The sequence below is a fragment of the Cricetulus griseus genome, chromosome 9 (genome assembly GCF_003668045.3).
Source record: "Cricetulus griseus strain 17A/GY chromosome 9, alternate assembly CriGri-PICRH-1.0, whole genome shotgun sequence".
Taxonomy (NCBI): domain Eukaryota; kingdom Metazoa; phylum Chordata; class Mammalia; order Rodentia; family Cricetidae; genus Cricetulus; species Cricetulus griseus.
Window position 1 is genome coordinate 19,108,403 of NC_048602.1, and position 17,050 is coordinate 19,125,452.

At 40.7% G+C, this 17,050-nt stretch overlaps 2 protein-coding genes across 2 annotated transcripts; both read right to left on the reverse strand.

Moving 5' to 3' along the window:
* Positions 1-2,149: 2,149 nt before the first annotated feature.
* Positions 2,150-3,046, reverse strand: LOC100773165 (vomeronasal type-1 receptor 4-like). Its single transcript, XM_027398655.1, has one exon. The coding sequence runs from the start codon at positions 3,044-3,046 to the stop codon at positions 2,150-2,152; it is 897 nt and encodes a 298-aa protein (XP_027254456.1).
* An 8,114-nt stretch (positions 3,047-11,160) lies between these two features.
* Positions 11,161-12,027, reverse strand: LOC103161387 (vomeronasal type-1 receptor 4-like). The gene has a single exon (XM_027398656.1). The coding sequence runs from the start codon at positions 12,025-12,027 to the stop codon at positions 11,161-11,163; it is 867 nt and encodes a 288-aa protein (XP_027254457.1).
* Between the last annotated feature and the right edge of the window lie 5,023 nt (positions 12,028-17,050).

Sequence of the window (17,050 nt, forward strand, 5' to 3'; positions counted from 1 at the left end):
GGGAGAAGAGGGGTGAGGAGGACATGAGGGAACAGAAAGGTTGAGTCGGGGGAAGAATAGAAGAAAACAAGAAAGGAGATACCATAATAGAGGGAGACATTTTGGGTTTATAGAGAGATCAGGCACTAGGGAAATGCCAGATCTACAAAGATGACACCAGCTAACAGTCTAGTCAGCAGAGGAGAGGCTACCTTAAATGCCCTTCTCTGATAACAAGATTGATGACTGACTTATATGCCATCCTATAGCCTTCATCCAGCAGCTGGTGGAAGTAGAAGCAGACACCCACAACTAATCACTGAATTGAACTGAAATCCAGTTGCAGAGAGGAACAAGTGATAAGCAAAGGGGTCCAGACCAGGTTGGTGAAACCCACAGAAACAGCTGTCATGAACAACGGGGAGCTCTTGGCCCCCAGACTGATAGCTGGGACACCAGCATGGGACTGATCCAGACCCCAGGAATGTGGGTTTCAGTGAGAAGACCTGGGAAATCTACAGGACCTCCTGTAGTAGTTCAGTACTTATCCCTAGCATAGGTGTGGACTTTGGGAGCCCATTCCACACAGAGGGATAGTCCCTGAGCCAAGACACATAGGGGTGGGCTAAGGCCCTATCCCAAAGGATATGATAGATTCTGATGACCCCCTATGGAAGGCCTCTCCCTCCGTGGGGAGCAGAAAGGATATGTGATAGCTAGGGTATTAGTTGGGGGGGGGGTAGGGAAGGAGGGGAGGGAGTGGGAACTGGGATTGACATGTAAAACAGTCTTGTTTCTAATTCAAATAAAAAATAAAGTATAAAAAAGAAATACCTTCAGTTGTTGAATCTTGACAAGCCTATGTGATTTTACATAGAGTATAGGACTTTCTTTTAGACTTTTTAATGATTTTTTGTGGATTTCACATCCTGCGTCCCAATCCCATTCATCTTCCTATCATTTCATAGCTGTCCTCTGTCCTTGCAACCACCCCCCCAATTCAATTAAATTAAAAATAAACAATTAACCGGGCTGGAGAGATAGCTCAGAGAGATAGCTGGAGACTGCTCTACCTGAGGTACCGAGTGAAATTCCCAGGACCACATGGTGGCTCACAGCCATCTATAATGAGATCTGATTCCCTCTTCTGGCCTGCAAGCAAACATACAGACAGAACACTGTATACACACATAATAAATATTTTTATTTTTTTAAAGAAGACTGCCTAGCCTAAAGACGTACACTGACCCTGACCTGCAGAGGGTTAACTCAAAATTTTTAGAGACATGGGCATTTGGGATAATAGCTGAAATTGTTTTCAAATTCCATGAAAGTTTGAGATCATTTTGGAAGTCATCATCATCATACATTGGCTGTAAGCATAATATGTTTGTGAGAGAAACAACTCAGGAAACACCAGGTTAACACAGACACCCTTATGGTGACTAATTGTTTCCTTGATGTTTCCAATGTTGGTGGTGGGTACATGCAATTGAGTGTACACTTCATCTGAAGATCACCAGTGAAAACCAATTTTACAAAGATAAGCGCTAGCAACTTATCTCAACCATTTCCTCAGAGAGAAATGTGAGCCCTATCCACTGGAAAAGCAGAAGAATTTTGTTTCACACTTCAGAAATGACATTGAACTAGTCTTCCAGCAAACTTATTTTTTTTTTAGTTATAACAAAGACAGCAGGAAGGAAAACCCACAAAAGTAAAAAACATACATGATGGATTAATTTTAAAAAGTTATCTCCCAGCAACCTCCACCACTATCCTTCACTGTGCTTGCTTCTGGAAAAGTTTTCTGATACATGTAAGCTTGGTCATCTCCTCTCTGGAAACTGACACTAAGGAATTAAAGCTCAACCCATTTAATTTGCGTTAAGCACCAGCTCTTAACATTTCTGTGAATAGAGCACTATTTACTCACACTAGAATGACCTGGTGCATTCACTTCTACTATGCTACTTCAAGTGCTAGTTTCAACAAGAGTTAAATCCAAAATGCCTAGTGTAGAGTCCCTCAGGAAGACAAGTGATGACGGAGTTCGATGTATGTTGATGTTTCGAAAGACAGACAGAATGCAAAATTTTAGATGCTGTGAGTGAGAGACCATACAGTCTTCATACTTATGAAGCCGTTGTGGGATTTTTGGATTCCTTACTCAGGAATAGCACAGTCTTGGCACAGTGGCATCAGGGCTCACAACAAAGGGGCTCACAGTAGGAAAACACATAGAAATGATGCCTGTGATGTTCATCAGCCACCAGCCAGGATTATGTATGAGAGCAACACAGCCTTGTAAGATGGAGGAGAGGGCATAAAAACCCAGAAAAGTGAGCACCAGGACCAGGATGCTCTGGGTGGCTCTGGACTCAGGGGACATTCTGGAGGAAACACTGGTGCTCCGGATGTGTTGAACCTGTTGCTTGTGCCTGTACAGAATGACAACCATGGAGCTGCTGGACCAGATAATGAGGACAGAAAGCAAAGTTTCAGGGAGAACAAAAAACGCTATGTATAATGAGCTTGTGAGGCCATCATGACCTGCAGTGGAGCAGTATTTCATATCACTCTTACATGTGAGGTTATTGCTGTGCCCCTTGGAGGACATATACACAGGGAAAATCATATTTACTGACATGTAGAGCATCCAGCAGAGGGAAGTGAAGAGGCCAATGTGCTTTGGAGCCTTGAATTTAAGACAGTTCCAACAGGAGTCACTCGGGCTGATGGTGATGGCTTGGAAAACACTCAAGAGACAGGTGGTGCCAATGGACATGCTCCTGCCTAGTCTTTGAATATACAAGAGAAGTTTGCAGCCAAAATCGCTGAAGAACCCTTTCATCCCCAAAGCCCTTACTGTCTCTAGAATTCCTTTAGAAAGAATAATCAAGGAATTGGCCATGAGCAGGTGTGTCAGAATCAAGTCTGTGGTCTTTAATGTCTGTTCAACATAGTAACGGATGAAGTAGCAGGAAAGGAGAGATAAATTTACCACAATTCCAACTGTGCTCTGAAGCAAGAACACTGTTCCTACTGCCAAATCCTGGAGGTCCATTCTGTCATTTAGCACTTTTCCACCTAAATTGTGGCAAACAATAAATTCTCTGATCAAAACGGTGACTTGAACTTTTGTAGCTTTTTGTTGTGGTCGTTGGTGGTGGTATAAAAGAATTACACATGCTCAAGCTTGCAAGGCTATTGTGGGCAACGTAGCAAGGGCATTCCTCAGAAATATTTTGACAAAAATATCTTGTTACTGTTATTGCTGAAGTCTTTCAGAAACCTTCCTTAGACAAGTCAGAATTAAGAGTATGGCTGGTAGGGGTCTGACGTAGGTCCTCTGAAAACATGTCATGGTTGAGCAGTTTGGTGTTCTTGTGGGATTCCTAACAGTGGGATCAGGGGTGGTTGCTGACTTTAATGTCTACTATTGGAACCCCTTTTCTCCTGATGGTTTGCCTCTCCCATCCTTGATGTGATTGCATGTATCTGGTCTTATTGTAGTGTATTATGCCATATTGGGTTGATGTCCCTGGGAGGCCTGATCTTTTCTGAGGGGAGATGGAGGAGCCATGGTTCTGCAGGGGAGGGGAGATGGGGTGGGGAGTTTGGGAGGAGAGGGAGGGGAAAGTGCACTTAGGCTGTAAAATATGAGGGAATAATAATGATGAAGATGATGATGATGATGATGCTGATAAATGCCAAGTGCCCTGGGAGAAGCAGTGACCAGTGAATAGAAATGAAAAGATTGTTCACGTCTTAATTCCATAATGTCCTGCTAATTACAAGTCACAGTGGGGATAAAGAGACTTTAATAAAAGCTCTTCAGCAGGAAAGAAAACCCTGAGTATCTCACCTGAAATTTAAACCTAAAAAAAAATGAAACTGTTTCCCCACAACAGTGACCACATTCCTCTTATTCTTACACAGTGAAAACAAACTGATCATATAGTCACTAATCACAAAGTGACACTTGAAATTTTACGCACAGATCTCATCAAATTTCATAGAAAGACACAGGTGTAGGCATGCAGGCTTGTTCATACGGAGAAGGAGCTGGGGGAGATGGACACTCACTCAGGAAGTATTCTGAGTGGAAAACTCTTACTAAACAGACAACAGAAGGTCAGTATGTGGATGATTTCAACACAAGTCCCTGAAAAATGAGCACTCTCAATAAGGAACAAACAAACGATGAATGTCCGATTTTCTGATGAGATCCACTGTCTTATGTCACAGTTCAGTAGCAGATATGTAAAGTAAAAACTGAAGAAAACATCAATCCTTTGTACGGATATAGACACAGCAAGCATCTCACACACACACACAGACATTGTGATCACACTGAAGGGAGCATTCTGGAATGTGAGAAAGTGCACAACAAAACACACACAAAAACACGTGTCAACCACCCCACACTTGTTCACAATTCACATACATGTAAATTACACCTCTTAACATTAGACATGCCCACGTGTCCTTTAAGAGTTTCCATACTCAGCTGATTTTCACACGGTGCTGTGCTCTGCAGCGATGTAATTGAAAGACCAAGATTTTCACACAAAACAAATGCAAAGAAAAAGTAAGATTTATACATTATGATTCCACTTGGGCAAACCATAGCACAGATGAACAGCTTTCCAGTCTCACAGGTTAACATACATCCGTACGTACACCCCCATACCCCCACCCCTCACCAAAACCCCAACAGGACACAATTATCAGTGACACAATATAGGGTTGTATAAGGCTAATTCTTAATTTCATATTTCTATTTATTCGGTGAAGGATTTCACAAAGGGTCTCACTTTGTAATGTAAGTCTGACTGCTGACTGGATTTCTGGGATGGAGTCTTAGACAGTATATTGATTCTTAGATATTATACACATAATGCCTGGTACAATAATGTAGCCTAAAAAGTTATTACTAGGTTAGGGAAATGGCTCAGTTGGCAAAGTCCTTGCTTTGCATATGTGAGGGTTGTCTGTAGTGGCACATGTCTGTCATCCGAGTACTGGATTGGAGGTCTCAGCAAGATCCATGGGGCTCACTGACTAGCCAGCCTAGAATTAGAGCCTTTGTCTAAAAAAATAGTATATGAAAAACTGTCAATGTAAAAAGGTTCTGAAGAAGAACTAAGCTTGCTCTCTCTGTCTCTCTCTATCTGTCTCTGTCTGTCTGTCTGTCTGTCTCTCTCTCTCTCTCTCTCTGTCTTTATCTCTCTCTCTGTCACACACACACACACACACACACACACACACACACACACACACACAGAGTCTGCTCCTGAATGCCTGAATACCTGCCCACGGATGCATACACATGCATACACACCAAGAGAAGAAATTAAATTATTATTATTATTACTAATTCATATTTAAACGCTAACATTTACCTATCCCTTGATTAAGTCAAACAATTGGTAATAGATCAAGATTTTGGGAAGAAATTAAACTGCAAGACACTCATAGAATCCCAAGACTGTATTAGCAGTTTAAATTTTTCCAGCTTCTGAATCCCTTTCCCAGATTTGGGCACTTATGGAGACTTCCCTTCCTATCTGGTTCTTCTTCCCAGACTAAAGGCAAACTACTCACCCGACTCCTTCCCTGTGCAGAACCTTCTGTTCAGTGTGCACTTTGTAACATCTGGAAATCCAGCACCATTATGATGGAGGCATCTCAACTGTGAGATAAAGGTCTGTGTCCGTGACGTCACCTCCCCTCTGAACTGCAGTTTTCACTTCTGCAAGGGGCAATGACAGCTCTAGCTTGGGGAGTCAAGAACTTTTCCAGAACTTGTTTTTTCTTTTTTTGATAGCTCCATTCCCAAAGCTGATGGTGAGTTTCCTGTCTGTGTCTCCAAAGAGACAGTGTTTGGAGTGTCTCTTATAAACTCACGATCTCTGAATAATGACAATGACACAGTATCCAGAGAATATCAAGGTCTCATGTGTTGGAGTCTTTCAGAGAGGTTTATGGGTCTCACTGGGCTTCAGGAAATCTGGATTCTTCTACAAAAAGTAAAGTTGATTATAAATTATCAATGTGCATTGTGCAAGACAGAGTCAATCAGGATTTCAAGGATACCCACTGAAGTGTCTTTAGGAAGAGAAACACAATGCTATAATCAGTCCAGAAATCTTTGCCATCTTTGTCATATTGCTCACAAATTAACTGAAATGATGATGTGGAAATATGTTAGGAAGATTTACAAATATCACCTGGCTATTTAATGAACTCAGCCCTATTCATTAAAGGATTTATATGCAATTATCCTTCACAAATGAAGTCAATGTATTCATAAAATATTCCACAAGTGGAGGTTGTCTTCTCAGTATAGGGAGCCTGCATGGGACTGACCTAGACCCTCTGCATGTTTGTGACAATTGTGTAGTCTGTCTGTGAGGCTCCTAGCAGTGTCCCTGTTGTGCTTAGCTGGCTTTTGGGAACCTGTTCATTATGTTTGATTACCTCAATTACAAGCCCAGCCTTGTGTGTGTATGTGTGTGTGTGTGTATGTCGGGGGTGGGGGGAGACTTGGTCCTGCCTCAACTTGATGTGCCATGCTTTGTTCAAGCCCATGGTAGGGGGAGATGGAGGAGATGGAGGAGGAGTGGATGAGGGGTTAGATGGGAGTGGAAAAACAAGAGGAGAGGAGAGAGGGGAAACTGTGGTTGGTATGTAAAATAAATGAAAAAATTAATTAAAAATAGGTTTATTTATGAAAAAAGCATTGAGTGGAAACTGGAATAATTCACCATTAATTTTCTGAGAAAAATTCGGAACATCAATCTTTTGCAGTTAGGAAGAAACAGAAAACGTAGTGGCTTATCATTTGCTGTCTGGTCAGTTAAGTGTTCTTTGAGGATGTTAGGGCAGAAGGTACAAAGAAGACATCATTACTTCTGATCAACATGTAAGCCTTCAGTTCCCAGAACTCTCCGATTTTCAGTAATTCACTTCACAAGATACAGACCTAGAAAACTGTTCTGCTCATGATCAGTGTTTGTTAAAATGGAAAATTATTGGTTTGAATGAGCAATGTCCCCTACTGCCTCAGGAACTTGAGCACTTGGTGCCCAGCTGCTTATACCATTTGAGGAAGATTGGATGGTTTAACCTTTGGGGGGAGGTGCTTCACTTAAGAGGACTTTGATATTAAAATCCTTATGTACTTGCAATTGCCTCTTGGGGAAGATTGGATGGTTCAACCTTTTGGGGGGGTGCGGGGGATGTTTCACTTAAGAGGAATTTGATATTAAAATCCTTGTCCAGTTATAGTTGGCTCTCTCTGCTTCCTGTTGCTTTTGAAGATGTGATAACTCTGCTTCCCTGAGGAGCAGTCCAAGTGTCTATATATGCCTATGAACTTTTCCTTCTGTAAGTTTGTTTTAGTTAGGGTGTTGCCATAGCAACAGGAAAGTAACTAATATGTAAATTGTTACCAAACAATGCAACATTGCTGTGAAACCTCTGACTACATTGTTTTTTGGAGGAATGTGGAAGACCTTGGGACTTTGTTTTAGAAAAAAAACAACTGAATGCTGTAAGCAGATTGCAATGGTCCACTCAGAACCTGGAGAAATGTAGGGCTGAGAGCAAAGTGGCTCAAGATGGTTTTAGAAGGAATGAGGGACTTTTAACAGCAACCATAGAGAAAGTTGTATGTTTTGGGGAAGAAAATTGGAGGCATGTAGTGTTCTAAGTCCATTGATCCTAAATTCCTCAAACTAAATTTGGAGCTACAGGCTTTGGGGACATCACAGCTTAGCTTCTTTCTTGATTTGAAACAGTATTTCCTCACCATGCCCCATTCCTAACTGTTGGGATTGAAATGCATATTCTCTATCAGTCTGTTTTGGAAGCACTAATATGAGAGTTTGTTTGTTTGTTTTTGTTTTTGCTTTGCTACTATAGGGGATTGTAGTTAAGAAATTGCCTTGAGGAGCCGGGCGTTGGTGGCGCACGCCTTTAATTCTGTGAGTTCAAGGCCAGCCTAGAGCGAGATCCAGAACAGCCTCCAAACTAACAGAGAAACCCTGTCTTGAAAAACAACAACAACAACAAAAAGAAATTGCCTTGAGTCTCAAGAGAGAATTTTGAACTGTGTTGAGACTTCTAAGGGTGCACAGAATGTATTTTGTGTCATAGATGCCCACAGGCCTATCGAGAAAAGAGGAAGGTGTCTTGTTGTTTGACTGATAGATGCCTGAAGCAGCATGTGTTTGTTTGGTTCCTCATTGGTGTTGCTTTGTGGAGACTATGGAATACATGGATAGCGGATCGTTGATGAGAGTTTGTAGCATCACTCCAGTTGGATTTCTCCCTCTTTGCTTCCTGTGTGGCCTCCTGTTTTGGTTTTCTGTTGTTATCCTTCTCTCCCCTTTATCTTCTAACTCTTTTATGCAAGCTCCCCCTGGAATCATTAGCCAGAATAAACAATACCTTCCATAAGTCGGATTGGTCATGGTATTTTACCACAGCAACAAAATGTAACTTCCTCATACTCTTGCTGACATGCTGCTGTTCTCCGTAAATCCCTCTATTGTTCTGTGTTCATTGCCATCACTTCCCCCTCAACTCATCTTAGCCCAGTTGCTTTTACTAATATGATTGGAATAAAAGTTTTCCCATTCCATCAGTGTTTGAATCCATGCTTCAAAACTGATGGCACCATTTAAGGAAGTCCTTGAAGTATTGGGAGCTTGGATCTGCTTGGAAGAAACAGGTTATTCCTAAGAAGGACTGTGTACTAAGAATGCTGTTTCTTAATCCCTGGCAGCTATAATGAGCTCTCCCAGTGTACCGGATCTTGACTTGGATGTCTGCTGTCTTTTCCAGTCTCAGCTGTGTGACTTTTTCTAGTTACTCATTCAAATGTGTGGCCTGCGCTGCAGTTGGAATCTCCACTTTATTGCACCCTACACAAACAACATATTCAGCCTGTCACACCTCTGAAGAACAGCAGGAGTAAGAAGACATCATTGGTGGTAAATGTTTATTGAGACTAACACTACAAAGCCAGACGAGTGAGGACAGCAAACAGAATTTAGCCTTTCATATTAATGAAAGAACAAAGTGAAGACCCAATTTTCATTTCCATAAAAATTATTACCTGACATATAGAGATTGTAATTACATCAGCCATTGCCAGGCATATGCATGGCTTCCAAACCTTCTTTGTAACTCAGTCATAAGCCTCACATAGGAACCAACTGTAAACTTTCAATGGGTACAGCCTTTTTGCCATCAAGAGTTCTGGCAGGAGTGACAAACTTGAGATACTACTTTTTGTTTCACAACTCATAGGGGACAACTATGCTGAGATCAGCACAGCCAAGAGATAGTTTATTTGTGTAAATGCACCAGCATTGCTGAGATTTTTTGGCTGCAAATTAGAACAGCAGTGATTAGATTTGAGGCTCGCTGAAGGGGAAGGTTGTGGTTTTACCATTGGCCTTGATGGCAGTGTCCTTTGAGGTTGGACATTAAGATTTAAGAAGCCCCTGTGAACTGCTTAAAGTATCTAGGATGACTCGATGACTGTCCCTTCTATACACCAAAGGACTGTTTGCTCTCTGTCTCCTCAAACCAAGGGGACTCAAAGCAGTCCTCTTAGAGCTGTCAGTTAAACAGTATCTGTAAATTAGCTTAAAGGAAATCTAAAAAATGATGGCCAATAACTTGAAGATCTCTCAACATAAAGATTTGTAACAATATTTAACAGTGCTCATCTCTTCATCAAAATAGCTAGAATTGGTTCACTGGAATTAGTTTCTACTTCTGTATACAATTTTTGCACATAGCCGGGCATTTGTGGCACATGCCTTTAATCTCAGCAGAGACAGGCAGATCTCTGTGAGTTCGAGGCCAGTCTGGTCTAGAGAGCTAGTTCCAGGACAGGCTCCAAAACAATACAGAGAAACCCTATCTCAATCCCCCCCCCAAAAAAAAACCAATTTCTGCACATAGTATGTCTGGTGACATTACCTCTGTTTTGGATGTGTTCCCTGCATTTACTGTCTTCACAGACATCAGTGCCCTCATGCTATCATTTTGGTCTCCTTGTCTGTTTGGATTTGAGACCACTGCTTAAGATTTATATGAAAAAGTCATCAATCTCATTACGACTTTTTGCTTATGCAGGGTCCAACATCTTGCTGGATTCACCTCTGTTTTGCACCTATAGGTACCACATGAGAACCCAAACACCTAATAGAGTTTAAATTAGACATATAAATGACTTCCCACAAATTTTATTTTTCAATTCAATTTATTGAGAATTTAATGCAATGTGTCTTCATCATATTCAACCTCTCTACCCTAAATTTTCTCGGCTCTACCCCCTCCTCCCTATCCCAAAAGTTCATGTTGTTTTTTTTTTTTTAAGCCAATAGATTTCAATTTGTGTTGCCCAACTACACTTGGTTGCTGAATTTGCTCAGCCTAACTGCGGTCACATTGTTAAAGCAAACTGACTCTCTCCCCTTTCCTGACAGTTATCAAATGCTAATAATATTTCACGTCATGCTAAGACTTCATGTCTGTGTCATCCTTCTCCCTAGTGCTAGGATATTGTTTGACTTGGGCTTATGCATGCTTTCACATATAACTGTGAGTACTCATGAGCAACTACAAAATCCTTGAGTCATAGAATGTGAAGAAATCAAGCAGGCAGTGACTTGTAAGTTTTGTCTGTACTGGTTAGCTTTCATAGTGCTAGAAGGTGGTATGTGCTATACTGGATGGAAAAAAAGCATATCACCCAGCCATGAACCCTATGAACTACAAAATGACTGGCCTAACAAGACAGGCCCACTTATGCAACAGGGGTAGAAAAAATGGCAGAAGAAACCAACAAAATGATCATATGTTTAAAAGAACACTCAGTGAAGTACAGTCCATAGCCAGCACAGTGAATGTGGCTAAGAACCCAGGACATTAGTCCATAGTCTATAAGGGAGAATATAATACTGTTAATCTGTGAACTGATAATACTATTAAAATGAACTCCCCTTAAATTATTATGCTGAAATTAAAGGACACCAGTGATTAAGTGATTAGATACTCTGCATCATTAAACAGATATAATTTACACTCTTATTGGAAAATCATGGTCTTTTTATATTCCTTATCCAGGAGAAACAGAATCTGGAAACAGTGGTATCACGGTTCATGAGAAAGGGGCCTAAAGTAGGAAAACACAGAAATAATGGCTGTGGTGTTCATTAGCCACCAACTAGGATTATGTGAAAGAGTAAGGCAGCCTTGTAAGACAGAAGAGAGTGAGTAAAAACCCAGAAATGTGCACACGAGGACTAGAATGTTCTGGGTGGCTCTGGACTCAGGGGAGTTTCTGGGGTAAGAATGAGAACTATGGATATGTTGAACACGCTTCTTGTGTCCATACAGTATGACAATCATGAAGCTGCTGGAACTGACCAGGATCACCGAAAACAAGGCTTCTGGTAACACCCAAAATACCATGTATAGTGATTGTCTTAGAGCATCACGTCCTGGAGAGGAGGGGCAGAATTCAGAACTTCTTTTTTGTGTCATATTTTTGCTATTCCTCCTGGTGGATGGATATATAGGGAAAATCATATTCATCACCATGTGTAGTATCCAGCAGAGGGAAATGGAGAAGCTCATGAACCATGGGTTTTTGGCCATGATATTCTTCCAACAGGAGTTCCTGGGGCTGATGGTGATGGCCTGGAAGACACTCAAGAGGCAGGTGGTGGTGATGGACATGCTTCTGCCGAGTCTGACCATATATAAAATAAATTTGCATCCAACATCATTAAAGAACTGATTCCACCCAAAGGCGCCTGTTATCTGCAGCGTTCCTTTGGAGAGAATAATCAAGGAGTTGGCGGTAAATATCTGTGTAAGAATGAAATCCATGGTCTTTAATGTGCCTTCGTTGTAGTAAAGGAGTAGATAGTATAGGAGGAGAGAGACGTTTCCCAGAATTCCAAGTACACTTTGAAGTGAGAGCACTACTCCTATTGCCACGTTCCTGGACTCCATTCTGTCATTCAGCTCTTTTCCCTTAAATTATTACAATAGCGCACAAACGCGTCTCCAAGTCAAATCATTCACTGAACATTCCTAGGCTTGAATGTGTTTGTGAGAGAAACACTTGAGTTCAAGATGGAAAAGTTGCTGCTTGCAACATAGCAAGACTGTGCTTCAAAACAAATATTTTATTATCATTATTAGCTTTCAGTAGGCTGAGCATGGTAACTCATGCCTTTAATCCCAGAACTCCAGAGGAAGAAGCAAACAGGTATTTGTGGGATTCAGACCAGCCTGGCCTACAAAGCAAGTTCCAGGACAGCTAGGGTTGTTACCTGTCTCAAATAATAAAACCAAAACAACAAAAAAAAATAAGCAAAAACTTTCTGTAGAACTTTAGAAATTGGGACTGGAGAGATGCCTCAGCGGTTAAGAGCAGTGACTGACTGTTCTTTCAGAGAGCCTAAATTCAATTCCCAGTAGAGATCTGGTGCCCCCTTCTGGCGTGTAGGCATACATGCAAGCAGAACACTGTATACGTAATAAATAAATAAATCTTAAAAACAACTTTAGAAGTTGATAAATGCACACATTTATAGGTAGAATTCCAAGTAAATCATTAAAGAGTAAGTGCAGGTCACCCTGGGAGAGTCAATAGCTAATGGGTTCAAATGGAAGAATGCTCTTTACAAGTCATATTGGGAGAAAAGAGACTTAAAAATCATCATTTTCAACATGAAAGAAATCTCCTCGTGTAATAACGGAGCATTAAAAATGTACATCTTATACAATAACGTGAATATGTATTCTTAGTGAAAATGTTCACTGTTCATGGCAAAAGACTCTGACCATAAGGTTTAAGTTAAAAATCAGAACATGTTACACTGTGAACTATCTGTCATCAAACTTCACAAAAATCTCACCTATAATGATACCTGCAAGTTTGCTCATTTGGAGTTAGTGTGTGGGAGAGAGCCACAGCAAACATATTCCATGTGTTGGACTCTTACCTAATTACAATAGAATGAAAATGGCAAATTAATCCAGCAAAAGGTTGAGGAATAAACAGGGACTAATGTCTAGTGTTCTTATTAGATCTACTGTTTGGTGTCATCCTACAGTAGCCTAAATATAATGGAAAGATCAAAAGACACACCAATTATTAAGTATGAGGAAAAGGCGAACATTCTATAAACTTTTGCTAGTGTTCCCATTGCTGAAAACATTCAACAAGAATGGTATAAAGGTATCTGTAAAAAAAAAAAAATCTCACTCTCGTTTGATGTCTTCAAAGCCAAAGCTCACAATGTATATATAAGTAGTATTTTCTAATGAAAGACATTTGCATATGTGTTTTACAAGTGCCCTGCCACAGAGCAATGATCTCTACAGCAATGTAAATGACATATCCAAGAAGTCACAAAAATCAAATGCATGTTAAAAAAAACACCCAGAAAAATTGCATTGTTTAATAAGATATGTGGAGACGGAAATGTGGATGGCATAACTGCTGTGATCCCTAAGTATCTTTGAAGTCAGATTCATTATCATTGGGATGATTCAAAAGCAGTCAACTTCAGGGATTTTATCAAATGATTTTTGGAACATTAGGGATTAGCAACATAACAGGGACATTGATCTCTTTATCAAAATCTGCTTCTAGAAAGTTTCCTTAACTGAAATGTGTGTGCTTCCACCCCAGAATCCCTCCTCCAGACTTGAGCACTTGCCAGACCTCCCCTCCCTGTCTCTGCTTCCTAGACTCAGTATGAACAGCACACACATTCATACCTTACTCCTTTGCTCAGCCAGCCTTCAGTTCAGGGTATAGATCCAGGCATGACAGTCAGCACTGTGGGAGGGAGGGAGAGCAACCCAGAGATAAAAGGTGCATAACTCTGTACCTCACCTCCTTCAGAACTGTGGTCTTCATCTCACCTGCAGTGACAATGACACTTGGCTTTGGGAGCTGATGACTTTGAGACTTTTGGCTGTTGCTGATTTTTTTTGTTTGTTTCTTTTGAGTGTCTCAAATGGGACAATGTGTTTGGAGAGCCTCCTAGGATTTCATGATCACTGAAGGCTGACAGGGAGGGAAAGTGCTGAGAGCCGTTAGGGTTTGACATAAGGTAGTCTTACAAGGAAGCCCATGTGTCTCACTGGACTCCAGCCTTCTCCGGTGCTTCTACACAAATTAACTTTCTACAAATTAGTTTTCAGATCCCATAGCTGTTCTACTGCATGGCACCCAGGCAAGCAGAGTCAGTCCGGGATTCACAGATTGTTAATGAAGTACCAGTTGATCTCCTCTTTCCCCCATTGTGTCTTTCTGGCTTCTTTATCAAATATCAGGTGCTCCTAGGTGTGTCTCTGGGTCTTCGGTTTGATCCCATTGATCAATGTGTTAGTTTTTATGCCAAGACAACATTCATTTTTAACAAGTTACTTTTAGTCTTTCTGTGAAGAAAGCCACAGTGTTATGCATCAAATGGAATATTGCGCATCAATGTGATGAATTGCACAACATTACTTAGACAATCAAATATAAAATGGAAAAACAAACAAATATTAAATATGAAAGGAGCGACAAAAGACATTACTAAACCCCAGAAATTGCAGGTGACATGTTTAAGCCTGTCATGTAAGACGTATAGTTATTGTGTCGGCTTTCCTTCAACACCTTTGTCCCACGCTCAGGAGGTTAGACAACCTCAGCACTCATCACAGCTTTAAGGCCCATACTTTTAGTCACCAGCTAATGCATGTTTTACTGCTACTTAGAAACATTTTTTTTAATTCCAGAAGATTCATATCTTGGCTTATTTCCACGCACAGATATATATTTTTCCATTAATTATTTATTGCATTTGAAGACAATATGTCATAATCTATGTGTTTGAAACAGGAAAGTTAGACAATGATTCACAGAAATAATATAAAGATGGAAAAGTGAGTGACCTAATTACTACAGCACTCTCAATGTCAGATTTTTTCATGGTTTACCATACCTCATACCCACGTTCAGAGAAGATTCCAACATATTGTATTATCCATACCAGGGTATAGTGTATGTTCAGAATACATTTCTCTTAAGTATCTCATCTCAGAGTCCAGGAAGACTTCCTCTCCTTCCACTGAATTTTCACTGCATCTGTTCCCATCCCAGAATCCCTGTTGTAGGCATAAACAGCCACTAGACTTTGTTGGGTTTGCCTCCCAACCGGAATTCCGTGGAACTCACCTGACTCATTCTCTGTGAATATCCTTCAGCTCAAAGTATGGAGGAGATATCTCTCCAGCCAGATGCAGCACCAGGCTGAGATACAGGCCTGTGGTTATGACCTCTCCTCTTTCCAGAACCACCAGTTTGCAATTTTCATTTCATCTGAGGTGGCAGGGTCAGCTCTGGCTTCGGGAGTTAAGAATTTTTTTTGAAACATTTCCAGTCCCTAATGACCAGAACAAATTATGAGTTCATTCATTGTATCTCCAAAGTAACAGACTCAACATGATATGTCTTATATGTATGAAGGTATTTAGGATATCAAAGTCTTATATTGGAATGTTTTGCACAGAGGTCTGAGTATCTCACTGCACTTCAGGCCAAGCTCTGTCAGTATGCCCCAAACCAAGTTAGTTATTGGTTTCCAGATCTTATTGCTGCCAAACTTTAGAGCTCACAGTAGAACAGGAATTCTAGACTAGCTACGTAAGTATGGGTGAGAGGAAAAACATGCTGCCAGCATCTGTACAAGTTACTAATCTCATTTGTATAATGAAAATTACATGAGAAAAAGTGATAAACAAATATGCTGGAAAGAATTAAAAATATCACCTCAGTCAAGGTAAGAATACAAAACAAGGCCCTATTCACACAAGACAGAGGTTTGCAACTACTCATCATTATTTAAAGCATTTGTCCTTTTCTTTTTAAAAAAATTATTTTATTTCATTTGCATTGGTGTTTTGTTTGCATGTATGTCTGTGTGAGGGTGTCATGTCCCCAGGAACTGAAGTTACAGACAGCTGGGAGCTGTCACATGAGTGCTGAGAATTGAACCCAGGTCCTCTGGAAGAGCAGTCAGTGCTCTCATCCGTTGAGCCATCCCTCCAGTCCCAACATGTCATTTTTATATATGCCACATGTGCTTGTACTCAAGAGACCAGAAAAGGGCATAGGATCATCTGAAATGGTGTTCATAGGCAGTTTAGAGTCTCATGTGAGTGCTGAGAATTTAACTCTGGTCATTAGGAAGGGCATCAGGCACTGCAAACTACACCTCTATTTCTCCAAGACCCTTTTGTTTAAATACCACATAAGTCAGGGAGGCTTCTCTGTGTTAAAGTTTGAAAGTTATGTCAGAATAAGCTACATGTGTTGATTTGAATAAGAAATGTCACCTATAGGCTTGGACATTTGAAATGCAACTTTGTTGAAAGAAGTTTGTCACTCACTGAGGGTAAGTTTTGAGGGTTCATAGTCTTACTCCAGGTTATTTTTTTCATGATTCAGGAAGGGTTCTCTCAGTTTTCTGCTACTGCTGGATGCTGCCAGTTGCTGCCTTGCTTTCTCAACTATGGACTCTGTTTGCTATAGAACTGGATACACAAAATAATCAATACAACCAACCCATGATGATTGTATTTTATTAGAGAAAAAGAAAAGTAATGTATAAAGAAGTTAGTACCAAAATGGGGTTGTTGTGAAGAAACTGATCATGATTGTGGTGAGATTGGAAGACTGGTAATTTGGTTGAGCGTTATGCTTGGAACTTAATGGAACATTTCAGTTGTATTTCTGACCTCTCTGGGAGAGGTCAGAGCTGGACGTGTGCTTCTTAAACAATCCGGGGAGAGTGAACTGATATATTCACTCATTCCAAAGTATTGAGTATAGTAAGAAATTACCAGTACGGAGTCAGGTAGAAATATAAGGGTATTTAATAGGGAAAAGCCTTACTTACAGAGCGAACCAGCCAGCCGGTGGTAGGGAAAGCTGTAGCCACGCCTTCTTAGGGGCTGGCTACAATTGAGA